At 49.9% G+C, this 27,244-nt stretch overlaps 1 protein-coding gene and 1 long non-coding RNA gene across 2 annotated transcripts; one reads left to right on the forward strand and one right to left on the reverse strand.

The window, feature by feature from the left end:
• Positions 1–1,667: 1,667 nt before the first annotated feature.
• LOC140117296 (uncharacterized) lies at positions 1,668–21,539 on the reverse strand. The gene is made up of 9 exons (XM_072133849.1): positions 21,387–21,539; positions 19,580–19,718; positions 19,325–19,498; positions 19,112–19,238; positions 14,464–14,564; positions 8,011–8,080; positions 6,915–7,012; positions 2,705–2,774; positions 1,668–2,556 (listed from the first exon to the last, which is right to left on the reverse strand). The coding sequence occupies exons 2-9, from the start codon at positions 19,712–19,714 to the stop codon at positions 1,787–1,789; spliced, it is 1,545 nt and encodes a 514-aa protein (XP_071989950.1). The 5' UTR covers positions 19,715–19,718; positions 21,387–21,539; the 3' UTR covers positions 1,668–1,786.
• LOC140117300 (uncharacterized) lies at positions 21,471–27,244 on the forward strand. The gene is made up of 3 exons (XR_011853001.1): positions 21,471–21,622; positions 24,365–24,488; positions 26,903–27,244. It is a non-coding gene; the product is annotated as an uncharacterized lncRNA (long non-coding RNA).

Here is a 27,244-nt window from a genome sequence, read left to right on the forward strand (position 1 = left end):
AACAAGACAATGACCTTCTTTAACATTGACAGCACAGGTAACCCTGTATTAGCAGTGTCTGATGTGTACAGGATTTGTGGGGATAGGAGAGTCAGGTCAGGCCTAGAGCCTGGGAAGGTGAGTGTACGGTGATAACACTTGTGTATTCCTTCCTCGTGATCCCCAGGGATAAGGTTGATCAGACACATAAGAAAAGGTAGAGAATCCCAAAGGATTCTGGAGGTCTGAGAGAAGCACCTAGATGACAACGTTTATATAGATACAGTGGGAGCACCAAGGGGGGTCCCAGATGAGTACAAGGCCCACAATCAGATATGGACAGGACTAGAGTCCATTATTCCCCAGAGAGCTATGAGCAAAGATGTTGGTTGGGTAACTGTTTTTTTATTGTAATCAACAGAGATTTGTGAATTATACCGGAGATGCTTCCCAGAACCGCACGGCTTTGGACATGACCCTTGCTGAGAAGGGAGGAGTCTGTAAGATGGTGGGAGTGGCTTGTCGCATATACATCCCAGATGACATCGCCCCCTATGGATCCATTACCCATGCTCGTGAAAAGATTGAAGGACTGTCCAGGGACCTCAAGAGAAACTCTGGGGTGGACACTTTGCCCTTCACTTTGTGGTTGGGGGATTGGAAGGGTTTCCTGTAAGTGGGGGTAATATTGGGGATTGTGATTTTGCTCTTGTCACTTATTGCGTGCTGTGTGGTCCCCCTCATCAAGTCCACCATGTCCCAGATGGCCGTCAGGAGAAGTGCCCGGAGCGGAGGATGATGCTGCCTGTTTACAAACCTATGGACTATGGGAACTCAGTGATGTGATGTGAGTGTGCAGGCCTGTAACCCCTGAGTGACCAGCCTCCAGGGGATCTGGTGAAGAGTTAACAAGTCCAGCAGGTACGGGCTTAGCCTACCTGTGGGTACCTGGAGCTTGAGGAGGTCGCTCAGGATGGAGTTACAGGCCAGCAAAGCTCAAAAGGGGGGAATTGTTAAGGAGGTCGCACTGGTTTCGGACGCCATCTTGACTACTGTCCGCCATCTTAGATACAGCGGCCATGTTCCCTGACCATTGTCAAGTTAATGTCATGATTCAAACTTCATTTTATGTAACCTGTTTGCTCGCCTGTCAGCTAATACCCTGTGACATGTAATGAGAAGCCAGTCTGTCCTCGAAGCTGCATAATAATATGATTCTGGAGCCACTTATCTTCTTCTTAGTATAAACAATATCTGTGTACAAGGTCTCTGAGAACTGAGCACAATTAATTCACTTTTTTCCCAGAATGTGCTGATGACCAATAGCTTTGCAGTATACTATTCACACCCCTTTGATGACTCTTCTGTCTGATATATATTATGCATTTTGATTATTAAAGGAGAGAAGATCTTGACTAAGAGATTGACGTGTATGTCTTGGTCCTTATGTTCAATCATGAAAGGGTTAATTAGGACTCACCTTACAAAAGTCAAGAGGGCTGTTGGGGCCCTGCATAAAAATCCCTAACAATGGCTACCCCAAGTAAATTATGGGTTTTTTTGGGGGGGGTTTTGGGACAATATGTTGTGTCTGCGCAATTTCCCACCCATGTGTCATTGATACCATATGATGCAAAACACGGAAAACATAGACAAATACCAAACAATGACACAAAAGCATCGCCATATTAAAAATAAATATTTTTCTATATTTTATTTCTTTATAAACATTTTCCATGTATTCACACATCAGAACTGCTCCCCTCCTGTGTGAATTCTCCAATGACCCAGAAGACTTGTTTCTGGACTATAACATGTTTCCCACAATCCGATATGAGAGCGACTTATCCGCTCTGTGAGTTCTCTCATGTTTGACAAGATTTGATTTGTCGCTGAAACATTTCCCGCATTTTATACACGAATATGGCTTCTCCCCTGTGTGGCTTCTCTTATGTCTTACAAGATGGGAGTTATCGGTAAAACGTCGCCCGCACTCAAGACACACATAGGGCTTCTCTCCTGTGTGAGTTCTCCGGTGTACGGTGAGACCCGTCTTGTCCGAGAGACACTTCCCGCAGTCCGGACAGGTGAAGGCGCCCGTGTGGATTCTCTGATGCTTGACGAGACTTGACTTCTTCTTGAACAACTTCCCGCACTCCATACACGAGAACGGTCTTTCTTCCTTTGCCTCATGTTTAGTTTGCGATTCCCCCATTTTGGCTTCGTGAGAGTGAAATGTCCATTCGTGGAGCACCAGGGCGGACCGATCCATGAAGCTCTGCTGACACGAGGCGCAGTGGAACGTCTCATGATGCGTCCTCCGCTGAGAGATCGGGTCAATTCCATTTCTGGAGGACGCAGCTACTTGAGGTTTTTGCCAAAAAACATGCGGTAGGTCTGTGCTGCTCCTCCAGGTTACCGCATTCACAACAGTCTTTGGTTTAGCCATTGGCATTTTAAGGGGGCTCTCATTGGGGACACCACTTTCCAGGTGACTTGGGTCCAACCAGTTTTTATGCTGATGAGGTATTAGCATGTGGTGGGGGTCAGGTTGTACTTTCCAGCTGGTTGGTAGATCTGTAATAGATTCACAGGTTAGAAGGTGAACACACAATATTGGGGCACACAGAAAGTGGCCAGGAGTTTATAGGGAGCCTTGTAGGAACTATGGAGGTTCCCATCCGCACTGAGGCGCCCAGCCCTGTATACATTGGAGGTGACTCACCTGCGCTGATTTCTATAGGTTGTGGTTCCTTCTTGCACCAGTCGGGCTCCATGTTGTGTCCAGCTGTGACCTGTAACACAAGACGACTCACAATCATCCTACATGTATGTGACCTTCTGAGTGCATTAAACCCACAAGTATTGTACCCCAAATGCCATAATCTCAGACGCCCCCCCCCCCCCCCCCACTGCTAACAGAGAATCTATCGAGGGTGGGAAATGCATTGGTCAAAGCCTCCCCCAGTAAAGAAATAACCCATCCATCCTCCCTCCCCAGTAATAACATGCTCTGCAGCAGATTCCTCTAGTAATGAAATGCCCATGCAACCCTCAAGTAATGAAATAATCCGCAGCATCCTTCCCCAGTAATGAAATGCCCCCTGCCGCAGACCCCCCCTAGTAATGAAATGCCCATGCAACCCTCAAGTAATGAAATGATCCGCAGCATCCTTCCCCAGTAATGAAATGCCCCCTGCCGCAGACCCCCCCCCCTAGTAATGAAATGCCCATGCAACCCTCAAGTAATGAAATGATCCGCAGCATCCTTCCCCAGTAATGAAATGCCCCCTGCCGCAGACCCCCCCCAGTAATGAAATGCCCATGCAACCCTCAAGTAATGAAATGATCCGCAGCATCCTTCCCCAGTAATGAAATGCCCCCGGCATCCTTCCCCAGTAATGAAATGCCCCCTGCCGCAGACCCCCCCCCCCCTAGTAATGAAATGCCCATGCAACCCTCAAGTAATGAAATGATCCGCAGCATCCTTCCCCAGTAATGAAATGCCCCCTGCCGCAGACCCCCCCTAGTAATGAAATGCCCATGCAACCCTCAAGTAATGAAATGATCCGCAGCATCCTTCCCCAGTAATGAAATGCCCCCTGCCGCAGACCCCCCCTAGTAATGAAATGCCCATGCAACCCTCAAGTAATGAAATGATCCGCAGCATCCTTCCCCAGTAATGAAATGCCCCCTGCCGCAGACCCCCCCCAGTAATGAAATGCCCATGCAACCCTCAAGTAATGAAATGATCCGCAGCATCCTTCCCCAGTAATGAAATGCCCCCTGCCGCAGACCCCCCTAGTAATGAAATGCCCCCTGCCGCAGACCCCCCCCCCTAGTAATGAAATGCCCATGCAACCCTCAAGTAATGAAATGATCCGCAGCATCCTTCCCCAGTAATGAAATGCCCCCTGCCGCAGACCCCCCCCAGTAATGAAATGCCCATGCAACCCTCAAGTAATGAAATGATCCGCAGCATCCTTCCCCAGTAATGAAATGCCCCCTGCCGCAGACCCCCCCCAGTAATGAAATGCCCATGCAACCCTCAAGTAATGAAATGATCCGCAGCATCCTTCCCCAGTAATGAAATGCCCCCTGCCGCAGACCCCCCCTAGTAATGAAATGCCCATGCAACCCTCAAGTAATGAAATAATCCGCAGCATCCTTCCCCAGTAATAACATGCTCTGCAGCAGATTCCCCTAGTAATGAAATGCCCATGCAACCCTCAAGTAATGAAATAATCCGCAGCATCCTTCCCCAGTAATGAAATGCCCCCTGCCGCAGACCCCCCCTAGTAATGAAATGCCCATGCAACCCTCAAGTAATGAAATGATCCGCAGCATCCTTCCCCAGTAATGAAATGCCCCCTGCCGCAGACCCCCCCCCCCTAGTAATGAAATGCCCATGCAACCCTCAAGTAATGAAATGATCCGCAGCATCCTTCCCCAGTAATGAAATGCCCCCTGCCGCAGACCCCCCCCAGTAATGAAATGCCCATGCAACCCTCAAGTAATGAAATGATCCGCAGCATCCTTCCCCAGTAATGAAATGCCCCCTGCCGCAGACCCCCCTAGTAATGAAATGCCCCCTGCCGCAGACCCCCCCCCCCTAGTAATGAAATACCCATGCAACCCTCAAGTAATGAAATGATCCGCAGCATCCTTCCCCAGTAATGAAATGCCCCCTGCCGCAGCCCCCCCCCTAGTAATGAAATGCCCATGCAAGCCTCAAGTAATGAAATGATCCGCAGCATCCTTCCCCAGTAATGAAATGCCCCCTGCCGCAGACCCCCCCCCCCCTAGTAATGAAATGCCCATGCAACCCTCAAGTAATGAAATGATCCGCAGCATCCTTCCCCAGTAATGAAATGCCCCCTGCCGCAGACCCCCCCAGTAATGAAATGCCCATGCAACCCTCAAGTAATGAAATGATCCGCAGCATCCTTCCCCAGTAATGAAATGCCCCCTGCCGCAGACCCCCCCCTAGTAATGAAATGCCCATGCAACCCTCAAGTAATGAAATGATCCGCAGCATCCTTCCCCAGTAATGAAATGCCCCCTGCCGCAGACCCCCCCAGTAATGAAATGCCCATGCAACCCTCAAGTAATGAAATGATCCGCAGCATCCTTCCCCAGTAATGAAATGCCCCCTGCCGCAGACCCCCCCACAGTAATGAAATTCCTTGCAGCAGCCTTCCACATTAATGAAATGACCATGCAGCCCCCGCTAGTCATATAAACCTATATCCAAGTCTGCTACACTTGGGCACCCCCCACCCCTCGATATTTCTTAACCCCATATAATGAATAAACCCCCTAAATACCCTACTATAACTGTACTTCCAAATGCAGTGAAATTGACCAAAAAAATAAGCATTTATGCCAATAGTTTTATCCTTTTATTCTTTGGGTCAGTAAGATCACTGCTAATCGGCAAGAATCGTTTTTACATTTTGATATTTTGGAACGCAGCGATAGCCAACATATGATTTTATAGATAGTTTTAGGTCATTTTATTTATTTATTTTGTTTAAATTTGTGTTGCAGTATAAAGTAGGAACGGTCAGACCTCAGAGGGTTGAAGTACATTTGGGGGTCTAATTGTTCATACATTGCAGTACTACAGTATTGCAGTATATGGCAATATTGCTATAGATATGTTACAGTGTGCCACCGACAAACCGTTACAGATCTCTTTAATTGACCGGTCCAGGAGTCTCACAAAGACTCCAGGCTGTCATGGGAATGGTTTGTCGCTCCCCAAAGACGTCAATACAAGTGACAATACAAGCCAAAATCTCAGTGCACATATGCCTCCAGCACTCTCTCCTCCCTCTGCCTGCTGTAAGGGCTCCTGCACACTGTAAGGCTGCATTCACATGAACGTATGCTCGCCGGGCTGTAGTGATGGAGAGGAGGATGGGTGAACCCCCTCCCCTCTCCATAGAGATATATGGTGCACAGCGCCGTAGCACGGGGAAAAATAGGATAGCACTGTGCGGTCATTGCCGAATTCAGCCTAAGGGAGGAAGTGCTTCTCCACACTGTAAGGAGTTCTGGTAACACCCCCAGAGCACTTCTGACTTATGAGCATACTTTTAAAAGTTGATTTAAGAAGAAAGGAGGCCCTGGATTACATATATAAGAAGACCACAGTCACCTAGTGCCTGGATCTATGAGCAAGTGTCCCTGGTTTATCAGGATGGTCTTGGATGGTATGTTGCCTTTAAATGCCACAGGGGGCTTTGCTGGCAGCATTTTAAGGGTTAACAACCATCCCAGCACTGATTGCAAGTGTTAATGGTGGGGGTCTGCTTTATTATACCTGTGAGCCCTCTTCATCCATCCTTAACAATACCATGAGGTATAGCAACATCACGTTTAACTAAGGTGTTAAAGGAAACCTGTCACCAGATTTTACCCCATTAAACTACCCGCCCCCTCAAGTAGGGGATGTCCTTTGTAGAATTCCCTTTTTTTGTGTGAAATCTCACCAAAAAAATCTTTCCCAGAGTCATGTAACAATGAGCAGAGAAGAGTCACATTTTACCTAAGATGAGTCAAGTTAAGAGGCTCCAGAGAAAAAGAGTCACTTCAGGGCCTCTATCTTTGGTTCTATAGCACATAGAAACCTGCTGCTGGTGTCATGTTTAAGATAAGAATCTCTGTGAGCTACAAAACCAGAGATGCAGAAAGTTATAAAAATAGGAGGAAACTGGATTTTTATCCGGACCTTACATTTCCAACATCTATCTAAATGTTCGTTATATCACAGAATCACGAGCATAAAGCCTGAGGCGTCTGAATGGTCATTTCATCCCCCACCTGAGGGGGGGCTAGTAGTTTAATGGGATCAATTCTGGTGGCAGATTCCCTATAGGTTGCAGTTGCAAAAAGGAGGTTCCCTTTAAGACTAGAGATGATCCTAGTACCGGATATTCCTGCGGGATCACCCCATTATCTTCATTTTCCTCCTGGAAACAGACAGGGCTCCTCCTCATTTCTGGGGTCTTCATAAAAAGATGGACATCTGTGAAAAATATGGGAAAATACATTAAAACTGCCTAAAAGTAGACCTGTATGTTTTCCCCAGAGCAACCAATCAGAAGGCAGCTTTCATTTTTAAAGACCGTGTAAAAGATGAGCTCTTCCCAGATCATTTTTCAGTCAGAGGATTCCTGAAACTTTTAGCATCTCGTAGCTACCAATCACAGCACAGCTTTCTTTTTTCATGAGCGGAACATGAAATGAAATCAGCGCTGTGATTGGTTGCTATGGGCTACAAATAGATGCCTGAAGAAAGATGGAACCTCTTGATCACAGCAACCAATCGGAGTTCAGCTTTCATTACATATTCCGCTGCAAGAAAATGAGAGCTGCGCTGTGATTGGTTGCTTTATGCAACAAGGCCAATTTTTTTTACAAATTTTTGTATTATAATAGATATATTAAAGGGCCCATTAGTTTCCCTCCATATCTCAGATATTTGGTCCTCTGGGTCAATCATTTCCACCAGGGGGAAGGCAAATCAGAAAACTTCTAATAATCCAGTATTATTAGGACAGTATTGTTAAATATTCTGCATGATGAGAAGTTCATTTCTATAATTTGACATGACGGATGATGAATTAGCAGATATTCTGGATTACTAGACTTTCATTACTACAATTGGATATCAATGGGACCTCATAGGTGTCAAATTATTAAATATTCTGGATTATTGGACATAAATTATTATCGTGTTACATAAATAGGACCTTATACATTTCAGATTATCAAACATTCTGGTTTTACTGAACATGTAATCTGACATAGATGAGACCTCACGTGTCAGATTATTAAATATTCTGGATTATTGGACGTAAATAGTCATATTCTCGCACTAATTTGAATATATTCTGTATTATTGGATGTTCGGTCTTAAAAAGTAATGTCAAGATTATTTACTGGATAAAATATGAAATGATGGAATATTCTGGATTATTGGATATTTCCCCGCTATATTTACATTTTATGGTGATCTCTTACCTGTGCTGATCTCCACTGGGATGTCTTCCTCCTTACACTGGGGTGATGGTACCACTTCTACTGGATCAGTCTGTCACATAGAACAAGAAGCTTACTGTCTGTGTAGCCTTTTGGGATTGGCAATTGGGTGTGGCCTATTCAAGAAGGCGGTGCTTGTCAATCTGTGTCCTACTGCAAAGGAGTTTGGAGAGGCTCCTGCTGCAGCCAGTTGTCTTACACAAAGACTCAGGAAAGTGAGAAGGAGAGTGGAATATGACTGAAGACCTGGGACATATTTTTAAAGGACATTGTTCCAAACCCCTTTAATAGCCCCTTTAAATATATGTGTCCACTAGAGATGAGCGAGCACTAAAATGCTCGGGTACTCGTTATTCGAGACGAACTTTTCCCGATGCTCGAGTGCTCGTCTCGAATAACGAGCCCCATTGAAGTCAATGGGAGACTCGAGCATTTTTCAAGGGAACCAAGGCTCTGCACAGGGAAGCTTGGCCAAACACCTGGGAACCTCAGAAAAGGATGGAAACACCACGGAAATGGACAGGAAACAGCAGGGGCAGCATGCATGGATGCCTCTGAGGCTGCTTAATCGCACCATTATGCCAAAATTATGGGCAACAGCATGGCCATGAAAGAGTGACAGAATGAAGCTAGATAGTATCTAAAACATGCAATAATTGACCCTGACACTATAGGGGACGGCATGCAGAGGCAGCGGCAGCAGGCTAGAGAGTGTCATGGCGACATACCCTAAATGGACTCAGGCTTCAAACCAATGGGTGGCAGAGAGGAACCAAAGGAGGTGAGCAAGAAGCGCTCAAATAATATCGGTACATGATAAAAGTTTGCCAGTATATTTTGTGGATTACACAGCAGGGTGGCGACAAAGTTAACATGGAAGCCATGAAAACAACCCAAAATTCTGCCTGACACAGCTCGTTTGATAAGGGGACCATGTATGGAGGCAGTGAACTAGTAGTAGATTAAAGGTCCTGCAGTTAAAACTATGTTAGTTGGATCTTGGGATGGAGCTGGCGCTCCGCTGCCAGGCGAGCTTTTGCCAATCCAAGCCCCTGTCTCTAGGCTACTCCCCAAACAGCACTTCTAAGAACCTTTTGTATAAGATCAAGTGTAGTAGCGTTCTTATAAGTTTAGGATATGGCGGGTGAGGGGAATGTAAACAGATGCGCAAGAAGCGCTGAAATAATATTGGTAAATGATAAAAGTTTGCCAGTATATTTTGTGGATAACACAGCAGGGTGGCGACAAAGTTAACAACTTTGATGTGGAATCCATGAAAACAACCCAAATTTCTGCCTGACACACCTCGTTTGATAAGGGGACGATGTATGGAGGCAGCTATATGGACGACTTTTGGAGGTAGCAATGGAGACAACGTGTGGAGGCTGCTATGGAAACAATTTAATTTGGATAGTGCCTGTATGTGGCAGTCCAAAAAAGTTTTCAAACCAGAGGAGCGGGTAGGTGGCCTTCCAGAAAAATGAAATAGATTGAGTGCCTGTATGTGGCAGTCCAAAAAACTTTTCAAACCAGAGGAGCAGGTAGGTGGCCCTCCAGTAAAATGGAATAGATTGAGTGCCTGTATGTGGCAATCCAAAAAAGTTTTCAAACCAGAGGAGCAGGTAGGTGGCCCTCCAGAAAAATTTAATAGATTGAGTGCCTGTATGTGGCACTCCCAAAAATTGTTTAAAACAGAGGACCGGGTAGGTGGCCCTCCAGAAAAATTAAATGCATAAAGTACTATAGCTAGAGCCAGTGGGCCCTGTCAAAAAATAGCCAGTTTCCTCTGCTTTAGTGTACAAAGAGGAGGAGAAGGAGGAAAATGAGGAGGAGGAGGAGTGGATAAATTATTCAGGTTGAGCTTCCTTCACCTGGTGGAGATTGGAAATTCTGAGAAATCCAGCCTTTATTCATCTTAATAAGCGTCAGCCTGTCAGCGCTGTCAGTCGACAGGCGTGTACGCTTATCGGTGATGATGCCACCAGCTGCACTGAAAACCCGCTCGGACAAGACGCTAGCGGCAGGGCAGGCAAGAACCTCCAAGGCGTACAGCGCCAGTTCGTGCCACATGTCCAGCTTTGAAACCCAGTAGTTGTAGGGAGCTGTGTGATCATTTAGGACGATGGTATGGTCAGCTACGTACTCCCTCACCATCTTTCTGTAAAGATCAGCCCTACTCTGCCGAGACTGGGGACAGGTGACAGTGTCTTGCTGGGGTGACATAAAGCTGGCAAAAGCCTTGTAAAGCGTACCCCTGCCAGTGCTGGACAAGCTGCCTGCTCGCCTACTCTCCCTCGCTACTTGTCCCGCAGAACTACGCACTCTGCCGCTAGCGCTGTCAGAAGGGAAATACTGTTTCAGCTTGTGCACCAGGGCCTGCTGGTATTCATGCATTCTCACACTCCTTTCCTCTGCAGGGATGAGAGTGGAAAGATTTTGCTTGTACCGTGGGTCCAGGAGAGTGAACACCCAGTAATCGGTGCTGGAATAAATTCTTTGAACGCGAGGGTCACGGGATAGGCAGCCTAGCATGAAATCTGCCATATGCGCCAGAGTCCCAACGCGTAAGAATTCACTCCCCTCACTGGCCTGACTGCCCATTTCCTCCTCCTCCAACTCCTCCAACTCCTCTTCTTCTGCCCATACACGCTGAACAGTGAAGGTCTGAGCAATGCTCCCCTCTTGTGTCTCGCCAACATTCTCCTCCTCTTCCTCCTCATCCTCCTCCACCTCCACCTCCTCCGATATGCGCTGAGAAACAGACCTGAGGGTGCTTTGGCTATCAACAAGGGAATCTTCTTCCCCCGTCTCTTGTGACGAGCGCAAAGCTTCCGACTTCATGCTGACCAGAGAGTTTTTCAACAGGCCAAGCAGCGGGATGGTGAGGCTGATGATGGCGGCATCGCCACTGACCATCTGTGTTGACTCCTCAAAGTTACTCAGCACCTGACAGATATCAGACATCCACGTCCACTCCTCATTGTAGACTTGAGGAAGCTGACTGACCTGACTACCAGTTCTGGTGGAAGTTGACATCTGGCAGTCTACAATGGCTCGGCGCTGCTGGTAAACTCTGGATAACATGGTCAGTGTTGAATTCCACCTCGTGGGCACGGCGCACAACAGTCGGTGAGCGGGCAGTTGGAGGCGGCGCTGCGCTGCCCTGAGAGTGGCAGCATCTGTGCTGGACTTCCTGAAATGCGCACAGATGCGGCGCACCTTCGTGAGCAAATCAGACAGATTGGGGTATGTCTTGAGGAAACGCTGAACTATCAGATTTAACACATGGGCCAGGCATGGCTCATGTGTCAGTCTGCCGAGTTGCAGAGCCGCCACCAGGTTACGGCCGTTGTCACACACAACCATGCCTGGCTTCAGGTTCAGCGGTGCCAGCCACAGATCAGTCTGCGCCGTGATGCCCTGTAATAGCTCTTGGGCGGTGTGCCTTTTATCGCCTAGGCTCAGCAGTTTGAGCACCGCCTGCTGTCGCTTAGCGACGGCACTGCTGCTGTGCCTAGAGCTACCGACTGATGGCGCCATGCCCACGGATGGTAATTCGGAGGAGGAGGAGGTGGAGGAGGGGTGGGAGGAGGAGGAGGCATAGTAGGCCTGAAACACCTGGACCGAGGTAGGCCCCGCAATCCTCGGCGTCGGCAGTATATGACCAGCCGCAGGGTCAGACTCGGTCCCAGCCTCCACCAAGTTAACCCAATGTGCCGTCAGCGATATATAGTGGCCCTGCCCGGATGATGTTGTCTGACACGTGCTGGTGCAGGGCTGGGACGGCACATCGGGAAAAGTAGTGGCGGCTGGGGACCGAATACCGAGGGGCGGCCGCCGCCATGAGGTTGCGAAAGGCCTCGGTCTCTACTAGCCTATAGGGCAGCATCTCCAGGCTAAGCAATCTGGAGATGTGCACATTAAGGGCTTGGGCGTGCGGGTGGGTTGCACTATATTTGCGTTTCCGCTCCAGCGTCTGGGGTATGGAGAGCTGAACGCTGGTGGATGCTGTGGAGGATCGTGGAGGCGACGATGGGGTTTTTGTGGCAGGGTCCTGGGCAGGGGGCTGACTATCAGCTGACACAGGGGAAGGAGCAGTGGTGTGCACGGCCGGAGGTGAACAGGCTTGTTGCCACTGAGTGGGGTGTTTAGCATTCATATGCCTGCGCATACTGGTGGTAGTTAAGCTAGTAGTGGTGGAACCCCTGCTGATCCTGGTTTGGCAAATGTTGCACACCACAGTCCGTCGGTCATCCGGTGTTTCCTTAAAGAACCTCCAGACTTCTGAAGATCTAGCCCTCGCCGCAAGAGCTTCACTAATTGACACATTTGGCGCTGATCCACCAGCTCTGGCCCTGCCTCTCCGTCTGGCCCCACCACTGCCTCTTCCAACCTGTTCTGGTCGAGGACTCTCCTCTGTCTCAGAAGCACTGTGTTCACCCGGCCTATCAACCCAGCTTGGGTCTGTCACCTCATCATCCTCCGATCCCTCAGTCTGCTCCCCCCTCGGACTTCCTGCCCTGACAACAACTTCCCCACTGTCTGACAACCATGTCTCCTCATCGTCGGACACCTCTTTACACACTTCTTCCACTACGTCAAGAAGGTCATCATCACCCACAGACTGTGACTGGTGGAAAACCTGGGCATCGGAAAATTGCTCAGCAGCAACCGGACAAGTGGTTTGTGACTGTGGGAAGGGTCCAGAAAACAGTTCCTCAGAGTATGCCGGTTCAAATGCCAAATTTTCCTTGGAGGGGGCAGACTGGGGGGGAGGAGGCTGAGGTGCAGGAGCTGGAGGAGTGCCGATTTCGGTGACATGGGTGGACTGCGTGGAAGACTGACTGGTGGTGGACAAATTGCTCGAAGCATTGTCAGCAATCCACGACATCACCTGTTCGCACTGTTCTGGCCTCAACAGTGCTCTACCACGAGTCCCAGTAACTTCAGACATGAACCTAGGGAGTGTAGCTCTGCGGCGTTCCCCTCCTCCCTCATCAGCAGGTGGTGTCTCACCCCACCCAGGACCACGGCCTCTGACCCCTGCAGTAGTTGGACGCCCACGTCCCCGCCCTCGTCCTCTACCCCTAGCCCTCGGGTGAAACATTTTTAAAATGAGAGTTATAACTTTAATTTTTTTTTAACTTTTTTTTGTGTTTTTTTGTTTTTTTTTGTGTTTTTTAGTTTTTAAAACCAAACGATGCTATCCTATTGCTATGGCTATTTTCTAGCCAAGTATGAAAGCACACTACTATGCCAGATGAGATGACGCAGAGTTATGAAACAAAATAAACGTAAAATAAAAAAGGAAAAATGGCAGACTGTGCCTAATTGAAATCCAACCCCTACTAAATTTTCCCACTTCGGTCTTTGCAATGGATATGTGCGTCACTAAGCGCAAAACACAGCGGTCGCAAGTCTCACTACAAATTGCTCACAATTTGCTAGTAGATGCACTGCAGCAAGTACAGCCACCAGCAGATCAACCAGAAATCAAATATATATAACGCTACTGTAGGCGTAAGTAAGCTGTTTGGATTCTCCTATGGCTATTTTCTAGCCAAGTATGAAAGCACACTACTATGCCAGATGAGATGACGCTGAGTTATTAAAAAAATAAACGTAAAATAAAAAGGAAATGGCAGACTGTGCCTAATTGAAATCAAACCCCTAATAAATTTTCCCACTTTGGTGTTTGAGGTGGATATGTGTGTCACTAAGAGCTAAACACAACGGTAGCAAGTCCCCCTGCAAATTCCTCACAATATGGTACTAGCTGCAAATAAAAAAAAAAAAGTATAACGTTATTGTAGCCCTAAGAAGGGCTGTTGGGTTCTTGGAGAATCACTCCTGCCTAACAGTAAGCTAATAGAACACCCTAACGCTTTCCCTGACCAGCAGCAGCTCTCTCCCTAGCGGCATCCAGACACAGAATGATCCGAGCAGCGCGGGCAGCGGCTAGTCTATCCCAGGGTCACCTGATCTGGCCAGCCAACCACTGCTATCGACGTGTAAGGGTACCACGTCATGCTGGGTGGAGTGCAGAGTCTCCTGGCTTGTGATTGGCTCTGTTTCTGGCCGCCAAAAAGCAAAACGGCGGGAGATGCCATTTTCTCGAGCGGGCGAAGTATTCGTCCGAGCAACGAGCAGTTTCGAGTACGCTAATGCTCGACCGAGCATCAAGCTCGGACGAGCATGTTCGCCCATCTCTAGTGTCCACTAAGATTACTAAAGACTATGGAAACATTAGTTATTATACCTGGGGACAAAAGGTAGCGACAGAGTATAACTGCACCCCGCTGTGGGCACTGAAAGGTTTAACATGTCAAGATAGCCCCGCCTCCTTGACTCTTAACAGATGCAAAAGAGTCTAGCAGAAACATTCATTCACATAAGCACAAAGGAGAATTGGATTTCGAGAGAGGGTTCTGGTACCTGATATTCTGATGTCAGCGTTGGACTCTCTTCCAGGAATCCTCTTTCAGGAATAAGGGGGCTCATACAAATTTCGGGGTTGTTTGTAGATATATTTCCACCTGCATGTATGAGCATATACAAAATGTGATGTAAGGAACCTGGGAGTTAGGACATCAGTAACTAATTGGAACACATTAGTACAGTTCTCCAAAATGTGATGAGGCTCTTGAATTCTAGCTCCTCCCACAAAATGGCTTTTTAAAAATGTAGAAATCCGTGGAAAATACTCTGCCCTTCAGACATCATTAATGCATAAAAATGAATAGTGTACACAGTTTTTTGGCAGTAATGAGTAAAATAAAATTGCAAAATGGCCACTAGTGGGAGCTCACAGGTCAGGTGCATTGAAGGTTTTGCATCGCACTTTACGACATGCTGTGAAGATTGGTGGTAGAATAATATTAAACCTGTGGCACACTAGACCAGCTCGGAACTCAACAAACTGAATTTTGGAACTAATCTATAGAAAACAGACTATATTGATTTTAGTTTTTAAAGTTTTCACAATGGCCACAGACGCCCCATGCTGCGCATCTCAGATCAGATTTGTGCTGCTCGAGACTAGATAATAAGGAATCATAACATAACATAATAACAGGGGAAAGTTATATACATTATATACATTCATCCTGCTTTACTATGTGCTACACAGCATAAGTAATGTCATGTATGTACACAGTAACTGCACCAGCAGCAGAATAGTGAGTGCAGCTCTGGGGTATAATACAGGATGTAACTCAGGATCAGTACAGGATAAGTAATGTCATGTATGTACACTGTGACTGCACCAGCAGCAGAATAGTGAGTGCAGCTCTGGAGTATAATACAGGATGTAACTCAGGATCAGTACAGGATAAGTAATGTCATGTATGTACACAGTGACTGCACCAGCAGCAGAATAGTGAGTGCAGCTCTGGGGTATAATACAGGATGTAACTCAGGATCAGTACAGGATAAGTAATGTCATGTATGTGCACAGTGACTGCACCAGCAGCAGAATAGTGAGTGCAGCTCTGGGGTATAATACAGGATGTAACTCAGGATCAGTACAGGATAAGTAATGTCATGTATGTACACAGTGACTGCACCAGCAGCAGAATAGTGAGTGCAGCTCTGGAGTATAATACAGGATGTAACTCAGGATCAGTACAGGATAAGTAATGTCATGTATGTACACAGTGACTGCACCAGCAGCAGAATAGTGAGTGCAGCTCTGGAGTATAATACAGGATGTAACTCAGGATCAATACAGGATAAGTAATGTCATGTATGTACACAGTGACTGCACCAGCAGCAGAATAGTGAGTGCAGCTCTGGAGTATAATACAGGATGTAACTCAGGATCAGTACAGGATAAGTAATGTCATGTATGTACACAGTGACTGCACCAGCAGCAGAATAGTGAGTGCAGCTCTGGGGTATAATACAGGATGTAACTCAGGATCAGTACAGGATAAGTAATGCCATGTATGTACACAGTGACTGCACCAGCAGCAGAATAGTGAGTGCAGCTCTGGAGTATAATGCAGGATGTAACTCAGGATCAGTACAGGATAAGTAATGTCATGTATGTACACAGTGACTGCACCAGCAGCAGAATAGTGAGTGCAGCTCTGGAGTATAATACAGGATGTAACTCAGGATCAGTACAGGATAAGAAATGTCATGTATATACACATTGACTGCACCAGCAGCAGAATAGTGAGTGCAGCTCTGGAGTATAATACAGGATGTAACTCAGGATCAGTACAGGATAAGTAATGTCATGTATGTACACAGTGACTGCACCAGCAGCAGAATAGTGAGTGCAGCTCTGGGGTATAATACAGGATGTAACTCAGGATCAGTACAGGATAAGTAATGTCATGTATGTACACAGTGACTGCACCAGCAGCAGAATAGTGAGTGCAGCTCTGGAGTATACAACACACACGCAGGCAACCTTGGCACACTGAACAAACTCGTTTCCTTCGGCAGTGCTCCAGGATTGCTGAACGTCTGTGGAGAAAATCGCGCACATCTGCAGACTTTCTACACTTCAAATTTATGCTAAAAACGTATAACTCTGCCCTCCACCTCGCTAAACAGGTCTATTTTACTAATCTCATATCCTCTCTCTCTAACAACCCCAAAAGGCTCTTTGATACCCTTCACTCCTTACTAACACCCAAGGTGCAGCCACCTGTCACAGACCTTGGGGCTGAAGATCTGGCCGCCTATTTTAAGGACAAAATTGATTGTATCCGCCAGGAAATAATTGCTCAATCCACTCACCCTTCCAATCCCCTTCCCTCCCATACCTTATCTTGTTCACTCTCTTCCTTTGAGCCAGTCACAGAGGAAGAAGTGTCTAGGCTCCTTTCCTCTGCTCGCCCCACTACCTGCATCAGTGACCCCATCCCCTCACATCTGGTACAGTCTCTCTCCCCAGCAGTCACTTCTCACCTAACTAAAATTTTCAATCTCTCTCTCTCTTCTGGGGTCGTCCCCTCTTCTTTCAAGCATACTATTGTTACCCCTTTACTAAAGAAACCTTCACTGGAACCGTCCAATGCTACTAACTACCGACCAGTTTCTAACCTCCCTTTCATCTCCAAACTCCTGGAACGCCTGGTCTATTCTCGACTAACCCGCTATCTCTCAGCTAACTCCCTCCTTGACCCCCTACAATCTGGTTTCCGCTCTATGCAGTCCACTGAAACTGCTCTTTCTAAAGTCTCCAATGATCTCCTCACTGCAAAATCCCAAGGTGACTATTCTCTCCTCATTCTCCTGGATCTATCGGCAGCGTTCGATACTGTGGACCACCAGCTCCTCCTTAGGATGCTTCACTCCATTGGCCTAAAGGGCACTGCACTCTCCTGGTTTTCTTCCTATCTCTCTGACCGCACTTTCAGTGTCTCCTTTTCTGGATCTTTCTCTACTCATCTTCCTCTCAGTGTCGGGGTTCCTCAGGGCTCAGTCCTGGGTCCTCTTCTCTTCTCTCTCTATACTGCCCCCATTGGACAAACCATCAGCAGATTTGGTTTCCAGTATCATCTTTATGCTGATGACACCCAGCTATATACTTCTGCACGTAACATCACTCCTGCCTTAATCCAGAACACTAGTGACTGTCTCTCTGCTGTCTCTAACATCATGTCCTCTCTCTTCTTGAAACTTAATCTTTCTAAGACTGAACTTCTTGTCTTTCCACCATCTACTAACCAAACCACCCCTGACCTCTCCATCTCGGTCTGTGGGATCACTATAGCACCGAGGCAGCAGGCCGCTGTCTTGGGGTTGTGCTGGACTCTGACCTCTCCTTTTTACCATATATTCAATCTCTTGCTCGCTCTTGCCGGATGCATCTCAGAAACATCTCCAGAATCCGTCCATTTCTGACATTTGAAACTTCTAAAATGCTAATTGTTGCACTTATTCACTCTCGACTAGACTACTGTAACTCCCTACTAATTGGTCTTCCACTCACTAAACTCTCTCTTCTTCAATCTATTCTTAATGCAGCAGCCAGGCTCGTCTTTCAGGCCAAACGCTACACGGATGCCTCCAGTTTGTGCCACTCACTGCACTGGCTGCCTGTCTCCTTCCGTATTCACTTTAAGATAATAACCCTCATCCACAAAGCTCTGTATAATGCTGCACCTCCCTATCTCTCCTCTCTCTTCTCAGTCTATCGCCCTTCCCGTGCTCTTCGATCTGCCAGTGACATTAGATTAATCTCTACCTTAATTCGAACCTCCCATGCACGTATCCAGGACTTCTCCCGAGTTGCACCAATTCTCTGGAATGCCCTTCCTCAGACTCTGAGACTAATGCCTACCCTCCAAAGCTTCAAACGTGCTCTTAAAACCCATCTCTTTAGGCAAGCCTATCACACTCGCTAACTGCATGAAATGTCACCTCTCCCTTTACTAATTCATCCTATGTACTATCCTATCTGTTATCTGGCAAACAGCAGATATACACCAAGCTCCAGGCTTCTCTGCAGTCTTTTTCACCTAGGACCCTGTAAATAAGATGGCGGCTGATGGCTGGTTCAAGCAGCAACATCGTTGTTTAGTAAATTATTTATTAAATTATTTTATATTGTTCCCTTATAAAGAATGGCTGGACCATTACACAACCTCTTGTGTCACCCCCTCATCCTCATAGTCTGTAAGCTCTTGTGAGCAGGGCCCTCACTCCTATTGTTCTATATGACTGTTTGTTCTTTGTAATGTAATATAGTTGTATATGTCCCCTATGATTTGTAAAGCGCTACGGAATTTGATGGCGCTATATAAATAAAGATTATTATTATTATTATTATTATTACACAGTGACTGCAGCAGCAGCAGCAGAATAGTGAGTGCAGCTCTGGACTATAATTCAGGGTGTAACTCATGATCAGTACAGTATAAGTAATGTTATGTATGTACACAGTGACTGCACCAGCAGCAGAATAGTGAGTGCAGCTCTGGGGTATAATACAGGATGTAACTCAGGATCAGTACAGGGTAAGTAATGTCATGTATGTACACAGTGACTGCACCAGCAGCAGAATAGTGAGTGCAGCTCTGGAGTATAATACGGTATAATATTAGGGACAGTAGTTATTTCATACCAGGAGGTGCAGGAGATGTGTTATTCTCTTGTGATACCACGTCCTGGTACTGCTCCTTATGCTCTTCCAGGTATTCCCACTCCTCCATGGAGAAGAAGACAGCGACATCCTCACATCGCACGGGAACCTGCGACAATCAGAAGACACGGATCCAGTCCCTGTAATTATCACTGTACAATCACATTGGTGGGTGCAGGGCAGACAATGTGGCACCTCCTGAGCTGCGCTGTGGGTGGTCTCTGGAGGTTCTGGGGTCTCTTCCTCTTTGGGCTCCTCAGGTTCTGGATGATCCTCCCTTGCAGTCTGATCCATGGTGGGTCCCTCTGATAAACATTCCTGGCAGCCGTCTGCGGATCCCTCCTCCTGCTTCTTGCTGAGGACAAGATCCTGAATGGAGACAGAAATCTGTGAGATCTCCATGACTGTCTGATGTGCTGAGGTCATGTGACCCGCAGACTTCTCCCTCACCTCTCCTGTCAGCAGGAAGATGATCTCCAGGGTGAGGTTCAGGATCTTCTCCGTCACCTCCATCTTGTCCTTGTGCATCATCAGCGACCGATGTAAGAAGTCTGATATCCGGGAGTGATCCGTACAGACGGGCATGATCCTGGGGGGAGGGAGACGGAAATAAGATGACACTAATATGATGGGGGGGGGGGGGGGGGGGTGACACTTATGATGGGGGGGGTGACACTTATGATGGGGGGAGGTGTAGATGACACTGTTATGGGGGGATGTGTAGGTGACACTGTTATGGGGGATGTGTAGATGACACTTATGGGGGGATGTGTAGATGACACTTATGGGGGGATGTGTAGGTGACTCTTATGGGGGAGGTGTGGGTGACACTGTTATGGGGGATGTGTAGATGACACTTATGGGGGGGATGTGTAGGTGACTCTTATGGGGGAGGTGTGGGTGACACTGTTATGGGGGGGGATGTGTAGGTGACACTGTTATGGGGGGGATGTGTAGGTGACACTGTTATGGGGGGATGTGTAGATGACACTGTTATGGGGGATGTGTAGATGACACTGTTATGGGGGGGGATGTGTAGGTGACACTGTTATGGGGGGGATGTGTAGATGACACTGTTATGGGGGGATGTGTAGGTGACACTGTTATGGGGGGATGTGTAGGTGACACTGTTATGGGGGATGTGTAGGTGACACTGTTATGGGGGGATGTGTAGATGACACTGTTATGGGGGATGTGTAGATGACACTGTTATGGGGGGATGTGTAGGTGACACTGTTATGGGGGGATGTGTAGATGACACTGTTATGGGGGGATGTGTAGATGACACTGTTATGGGGGGATGTGTAGGTGACACTGTCATGGGGGGATGTGTAGGCGACACTGTTATGGGGGGATGTGTAGGCGACACTGTTATGGGGGGATGTGTAGGCGACACTGTTATGGGGGGATGTGTAGGTGACACTGTTATGGGGGGATGTGTAGGTGACACTGTTATGGGGGGATGTGTAGGTGACACTGTTATGGGGGGGATGTGTAGGTGACACTGTTATGGGGGGGATGTGTAGATGACACTGTTATGGGGGAGATGTGTAGGTGACGCTGTTATGGGGGATGTGTAGATGACACTGTTATGGGGGGATGTGTAGGTGACACTGTTATGGGGGGATGTGTAGATGACACTGTTATGGGGGGATGTGTAGATGACACTGTTATGGGGGGATGTGTAGGTGACACTGTTATGGGGGGATGTGTAGGTGACACTGTTATGGGGGGATGTGTAGGCGACACTGTTATGGGGGGATGTGTAGGTGACACTGTTATGGGGGGATGTGTAGGTGACACTGTTATGGGGGGATGTGTAGGCGACACTGTTATGGGGGGATGTGTAGGCGACACTGTTATGGGGGGATGTGTAGATGACACTGTTATGGGGGGATGTGTAGGTGACACTGTTATGGGGGGGGGTGTAGGTGACACTGTTATGGGGGATGTGTATGTGACACTGTTATGGGGGGATGTGTAGATGACACTGTTATGGGGGATGTGTAGGTGACACTGTTATGGGGGGATGTGTAGATGACACTGTTATGGGGGGATGTGTAGGTGACACTGTTATGGGGGGATGTGTAGGTGACACTGTTATGGGGGGATGTGTAGGTGACACTGTTATGGGGGGATGTGTAGGTGATGGTCTAGGGGAGGGAGGTTGGGTCACCACAAATTTTAGATAAAATGTATAACCCACCAAGAAAATGGCGCCCGTCACTCACTGATTGTGCACTCTGGCGACACTTACCAGCCGGACAATAAATACAAGAAAAGCTGCTGCGGCGGAGGATGAGTAGAGGCAGGGAATCGGTAGGACTGTGAGCACGGTAGATGCTATTTCCTGGTGGTCTAAAGGACCTCTGATGACGTCATGATCATGTGACCGGGCTCTTGTGTGGGAGGAGCAACTTTAGAGTATACACAGGAAGCCTGGAGATCCGGGGAGAGGCGGCAGCAGCAGCCATGTGCTGCCAAGGAGGAGAGGTAAGGAAGAGGCAGCAGTGTGACATGTGGGCTTGCAGGATGTGTGTGACATGGGGGGATGTGGGGGTGCAGGATGTGTGTGACATGGGGGGATGGGGGGATGTGGGGGTGCAGGATGTGTGTGACATGGGGGGATGGGGGGATGTGGGGGTGCAGGATGTGTGTGACATGGGGGGATGTGGGGGTGCAGGATGTGTGTGACATGGGGGGATGTGGGGGGTGCAGGATGTGTGTGACATGGGGGGATGTGGGGGTGCAGGATGTGTGTGACATGGGGGGATGTGGGGGGTGCAGGATGTGTGTGACATGGGGGGATGTGGGGGGTGCAGGATGTGTGTGACATGGGGGGATGTGGGGGGTGCAGGATGTGTGTGACATGGGGGGATGTGGGGGGTGCAGGATGTGTGTGACATGGGGGGATGTGGGGGGTGCAGGATGTGTGTGACATGGGGGGATGTGGGGGTGCAGGATGTGTGTGACATGGGGGGATGTGGGGGTGCAGGATGTGTGTGACATGGGGGGATGTGGGGGTGCAGGATGTGTGTGACATGGGGGATTGTGGGGGTGCAGGATGTGTGTGACATGGGGGGATGTGGGGGTGCAGGATGTGTGTGACATGGGGGGATGTGGGGGTGCAGGATGTGTGTGACATGGGGGGATGTGGGGGTGCAGGATGTGTGTGACATGGGGGGATGTGGGGGTGCAGGATGTGTGTGACATGGGGGGATGTGGGGGTGCAGGATGTGTGTGACATGGGGGGATGTGGGGGTGCAGGATGTGTGTGACATGGGGGGATGTGGGGGTGCAGGATGTGTGTGACATGGGGGGATGTGGGGGTGCAGGATGTGTGTGACATGGGGGGATGTGGGGGGTGCAGGATGTGTGTGACATGGGGGGATGTGGGGGTGCAGGATGTGTGTGACATGGGGGGAGGAGGGGGGTGCAGGCTGTGTGTGACATGGGGGGATGTGGGGGTGCAGGATGTGTGTGACATGGGGGGGATGTGGGATGTGTGTGACATGGGGGGGGTGCAGGATGTGTGTGACATGGGGGGGGTGCAGGATGTGTGTGACATGGGGGGGTGCAGGCTGTGTGTGACTTGGGGGGGGGTGCAGGCTGTGTGTGACTTGGGGGGGGGGTGCAGGCTGTGTGTGACTTGGGGGGGGGTGCAGGCTGTGTGTGACTTGGGGGTGATGTGGGGGTGCAGGATGTGTGTGACATGGGGGGGATGTGGGGGTGCAGGATGTGTGTGACATGGGGGGATGTGGGGGTGCAGGATGTGTGTGACTTGGGGGGGGGGTGCAGGCTGTGTGTGACATGGGGGGATGTGGGGGTGCAGGATGTGTGTGACTTGGGGGGGGGGGGGTGCAGGCTGTGTGTGACATGGGGGGATGTGGGGGTGCAGGCTGTGTGTGCCATGGGGGGGTGCAGGATGTGTGTGACATGGGGGGATGTGGGGGTGCAGGATGTGTGTGACATGGGGGGGTGCAGGATGTGTGTGACATGGGGGGGGGTGCAGGATGTGTGTGACATGGGGGGGTGCGTGCAGGCTGTGTGTGACTTGGGGGGGGGGGTGCAGGCTGTGTGTGACTTGGGGGGGGGGTGCAGGCTGTGTGTGACATGTGGGGGTGCAGGCTGTGTGTGACATGTGGGGGTGCAGGCTGTGTGTGACATGTGGGGGTGCAGGCTGTGTGTGACTTGGTGGGGGGGGGTGCAGGCTGTGTGTGACTTGGGGGGGGGGTGCAGGCTGTGTGTGACTTGGGGGGGGGGGTGCAGGCTGTGTGTGACTTGGGGGGGGGGGGTGCAGGCTGTGTGTGACTTGGGGGGGGGGGGTGCAGGCTGTGTGTGACTTGGGGGGGGGTGCAGGCTGTGTGTGACTTGGGGGGGGGTGCAGGCTGTGTGTGACTTGGGGGGGGGGTGCAGGCTGTGTGTGACTTGGGGGGGGGGTGCAGGCTGTGTGTGACTTGGGGGGGGGGTGCAGGCTGTGTGTGACTTGGGGGGGGTGCAGGCTGTGTGTGACTTGGGGGGGGGGTGCAGGCTGTGTGTGACTTGGGGGGGGTGCAGGCTGTGTGTGACTTGGGGGGGGGGGTGCAGGCTGTGTGTGACTTGGGGGGGGTGCAGGCTGTGTGTGACTTGGGGGGGGTGCAGGCTGTGTGTGACTTGGGGGGGGGGGTGCAGGCTGTGTGTGACTTGGGGGGGGGGTGCAGGCTGTGTGTGACTTGGGGGGGGGGGGTGCAGGCTGTGTGTGACTTGGGGGGGGGGGGGTGCAGGCTGTGTGTGACTTGGGGGGGGGGGTGCAGGCTGTGTGTGACTTGGGGGGGGGGTGCAGGCTGTGTGTGACTTGGGGGGGGGGGTGCAGGCTGTGTGTGACTTGGGGGGGGGGTGCAGGCTGTGTGTGACTTGGGGGGGGGGTGCAGGCTGTGTGTGACTTGGGGGGGGGGGTGCAGGCTGTGTGTGACTTGGGGGGGGGGTGCAGGCTGTGTGTGACTTGGGGGGGGGGTGCAGGCTGTGTGTGACTTGGGGGGGGGGGGTGCAGGCTGTGTGTGACTTGGGGGGGGGGGTGCTGGCTGTGTGTGACTTGGGGGGGGTGCAGGCTGTGTGACATGTGGGGGTGCAGGCTGTGTGTGACTTGGGGGGGGGGGGGGTGCAGGCTGTGTAAAGAGGATGGGGCCATGGGGGTTATGGTAGTTTAAATATTTTGGTCCTTTGCTCTTATGAACCTTTCTTATATTTCTCTTTCAGATCAGTGACTGCGTTGAGGATTTTTTTGTTTTATTTGCGATGGTCAAATGGTTATTTATTTATTTTTTAATAATGTTGAAAAAAATGCAGTCACCAAGTTTAATAAAGCAGCAGCATAACCAGGGTAAGGAGCCCCTGCTGAACCAGCCCGCGCCCCGCCCCAGTGCCTGCGCCCCGCCCCAGTGCCTGCGCCCCGCCCCAGTGCCTGCGCCCCGCCCCAGTGCCTGCGCCCCGCCCCAGTGCGTCACCCTCAGATAGTTCCACTTGTGGTGGTAAGAGGGGGGAGTTTTTTTGTTAGTCGCCTCTGATGGTATAAAGATAAAAGCACTAATACCTCAGTCCTCACTCCGCTCCAGCATGGAGGTTCTGGTCTCTGCTGACCTCTGAGTGTGACTAGAGGGGAGAGGATCCTGTGCACCTGTAATTGCTGATCCCAGAAAAACACTTTCATGTAGCCTTTAAGAATACTATCTAAATTTTTAAAAATATGTACCGTATGTACTCGAGTATAAGCCCCTAATTTTTACACAAAAACTAGGAAAACCTATTGACTGGAGTAAAAGCCGTTGGTGGGAAATGTATTGGTCACAGCCCCCTGCGCACCAGTATATAGCTGTCCAGCCCCCTGCGCACCAGTATATAGCTGTCCAGCCCCCTGCGCACCAGTATATAGCTGTCCAGCCCCCTGCGCACCAGTATATAGCTGTCCAGCCCCCTGCGCACCAGTATATAGCTGTCCAGCCCCCTGCGCACCAGTATATAGCTGTCCAGCCCCCTGCGCACCAGTATATAGCTGTCCAGCCCCCTGCGCACCAGTATATAGCTGTCCAGCCCCCTGCGCACCAGTATATAGCTGTCCAGCCCCCTGCGCACCAGTATATAGCTGTCCAGCCCCCTGCGCACCAGTATATAGCTGTCCAGCCCCCTGCGCACCAGTATATAGCTGTCCAGCCCCCTGCGCACCAGTATATAGCTGTCCAGCCCCCTGCGCACCAGTATATAGCTGTCCAGCCCCCTGCGCACCAGTATATAGCTGTCCAGCCCCCTGCGCACCAGTATATAGCTGTCCAGCCCCCTGCGCACCAGTATATAGCTGTCCAGCCCCCTGCGCACCAGTATATAGCTGTCCAGCCCCCTGCGCACCAGTATATAGCTGTCCAGCCCCCTGCGCACCAGTATATAGCTGTCCAGCCCCCTGCGCACCAGTATATAGCTGTCCAGCCCCCTGCGCACCAGTATATAGCTGTCCAGCCCCCTGCGCACCAGTATATAGCTGTCCAGCCCCCTGCGCACCAGTATATAGCTGTCCAGCCCCCTGCGCACCAGTATATAGCTGTCCAGCCCCCTGCGCACCAGTATATAGCTGTCCAGCCCCCTGCGCACCAGTATATAGCTGTCCAGCCCCCTGCGCACCAGTATATAGCTGTCCAGCCCCCTGCGCACCAGTATATAGCTGTCCAGCCCCCTGCGCACCAGTATATAGCTGTCCAGCCCCCTGCGCACCAGTATATAGCTGTCCAGCCCCCTGCGCACCAGTATATAGCTGTCCAGCCCCCTGCGCACCAGTATATAGCTGTCCAGCCCCCTGCGCACCAGTATATAGCTGTCCAGCCCCCTGCGCACCAGTATATAGCTGTCCAGCCCCCTGCGCACCAGTATATAGCTGTCCAGCCCCCTGCGCACCAGTATATAGCTGTCCAGCCCCCTGCGCACCAGTATATAGCTGTCCAGCCCCCTGCGCACCAGTATATAGCTGTCCAGCCCCCTGCGCACCAGTATATAGCTGTCCAGCCCCCTGCGCACCAGTATATAGCTGTCCAGCCCCCTGCGCACCAGTATATAGCTGTCCAGCCCCCTGCGCACCAGTATATAGCTGTCCAGCCCCCTGCGCACCAGTATATAGCTGTCCAGCCCCCTGCGCACCAGTATATAGCTGTCCAGCCCCCTGCGCACCAGTATATAGCTGTCCAGCCCCCTGCGCACCAGTATATAGCTGTCCAGCCCCCTGCGCACCAGTATATAGCTGTCCAGCCCCCTGCGCACCAGTATATAGCTGTCCAGCCCCCTGCGCACCAGTATATAGCTGTCCAGCCCCCTGCGCACCAGTATATAGCTGTCCAGCCCCCTGCGCACCAGTATATAGCTTTGCCAGCCATCGGCCCCCCCACCCCAGTATATAGCCAGCAGCCCTTGTCCCCAGTATATAGTCAGCCAGCCAGCCCGCTCGCCCATGCCCCCAGTCCAGTATATAGCCAGCGCCTGCCCCCAGTCCAGTATATAGCCAGCGCCTGCCCCCAGTCCAGTATATAGCCAGCGCCTGCCCCCCCCCCCCACCTTTAACCACCCCATCCCCCACTGTATATATAGCTGGTGCCTATATAGCCAGTGTCTTGGCTTATACTTAAGTATATACAGTATTATTTAAAAATCTTATTGTACAGCACTGTTACTAAGGTAGTAAGAAGATATAAAAAATAATTATTTTATTGATTTATTTTGTGTTTTATGAGGTTTTTTTTGCACTTGTTGTTTTTCTAGGCTGTATATATGAAATGATAATAATAAATATCTCTACAAAAAAAACGTCCCCAGATCCATGTACACTGGAACACATGCAATCGGATCGGGCCGGTCTCTCGCAGTCTTTTCATTGTGTTTTTAAAAACGCTAAACAAACGCTACATGTAAATCCAGCATCAGGTGCCTGGAGAGATCTGCTGATGTTTGCAAAGCCGGGTCATCGGACTGTTCACCATGTAAATACTGAGGACGCGTCATCTCATTGGCGACATCCTCGGATGCCATGTAAATCCAGAATATCTCCTGCAGTCTTAGGCCTCCCGGAATGTGCCATGCTTAGCGATTGCCATGCCGCAAACC

The sequence above is a fragment of the Engystomops pustulosus genome, chromosome 2 (assembly GCF_040894005.1).
Source record: "Engystomops pustulosus chromosome 2, aEngPut4.maternal, whole genome shotgun sequence".
Classification (NCBI taxonomy): Eukaryota; Metazoa; Chordata; class Amphibia; order Anura; family Leptodactylidae; genus Engystomops; species Engystomops pustulosus.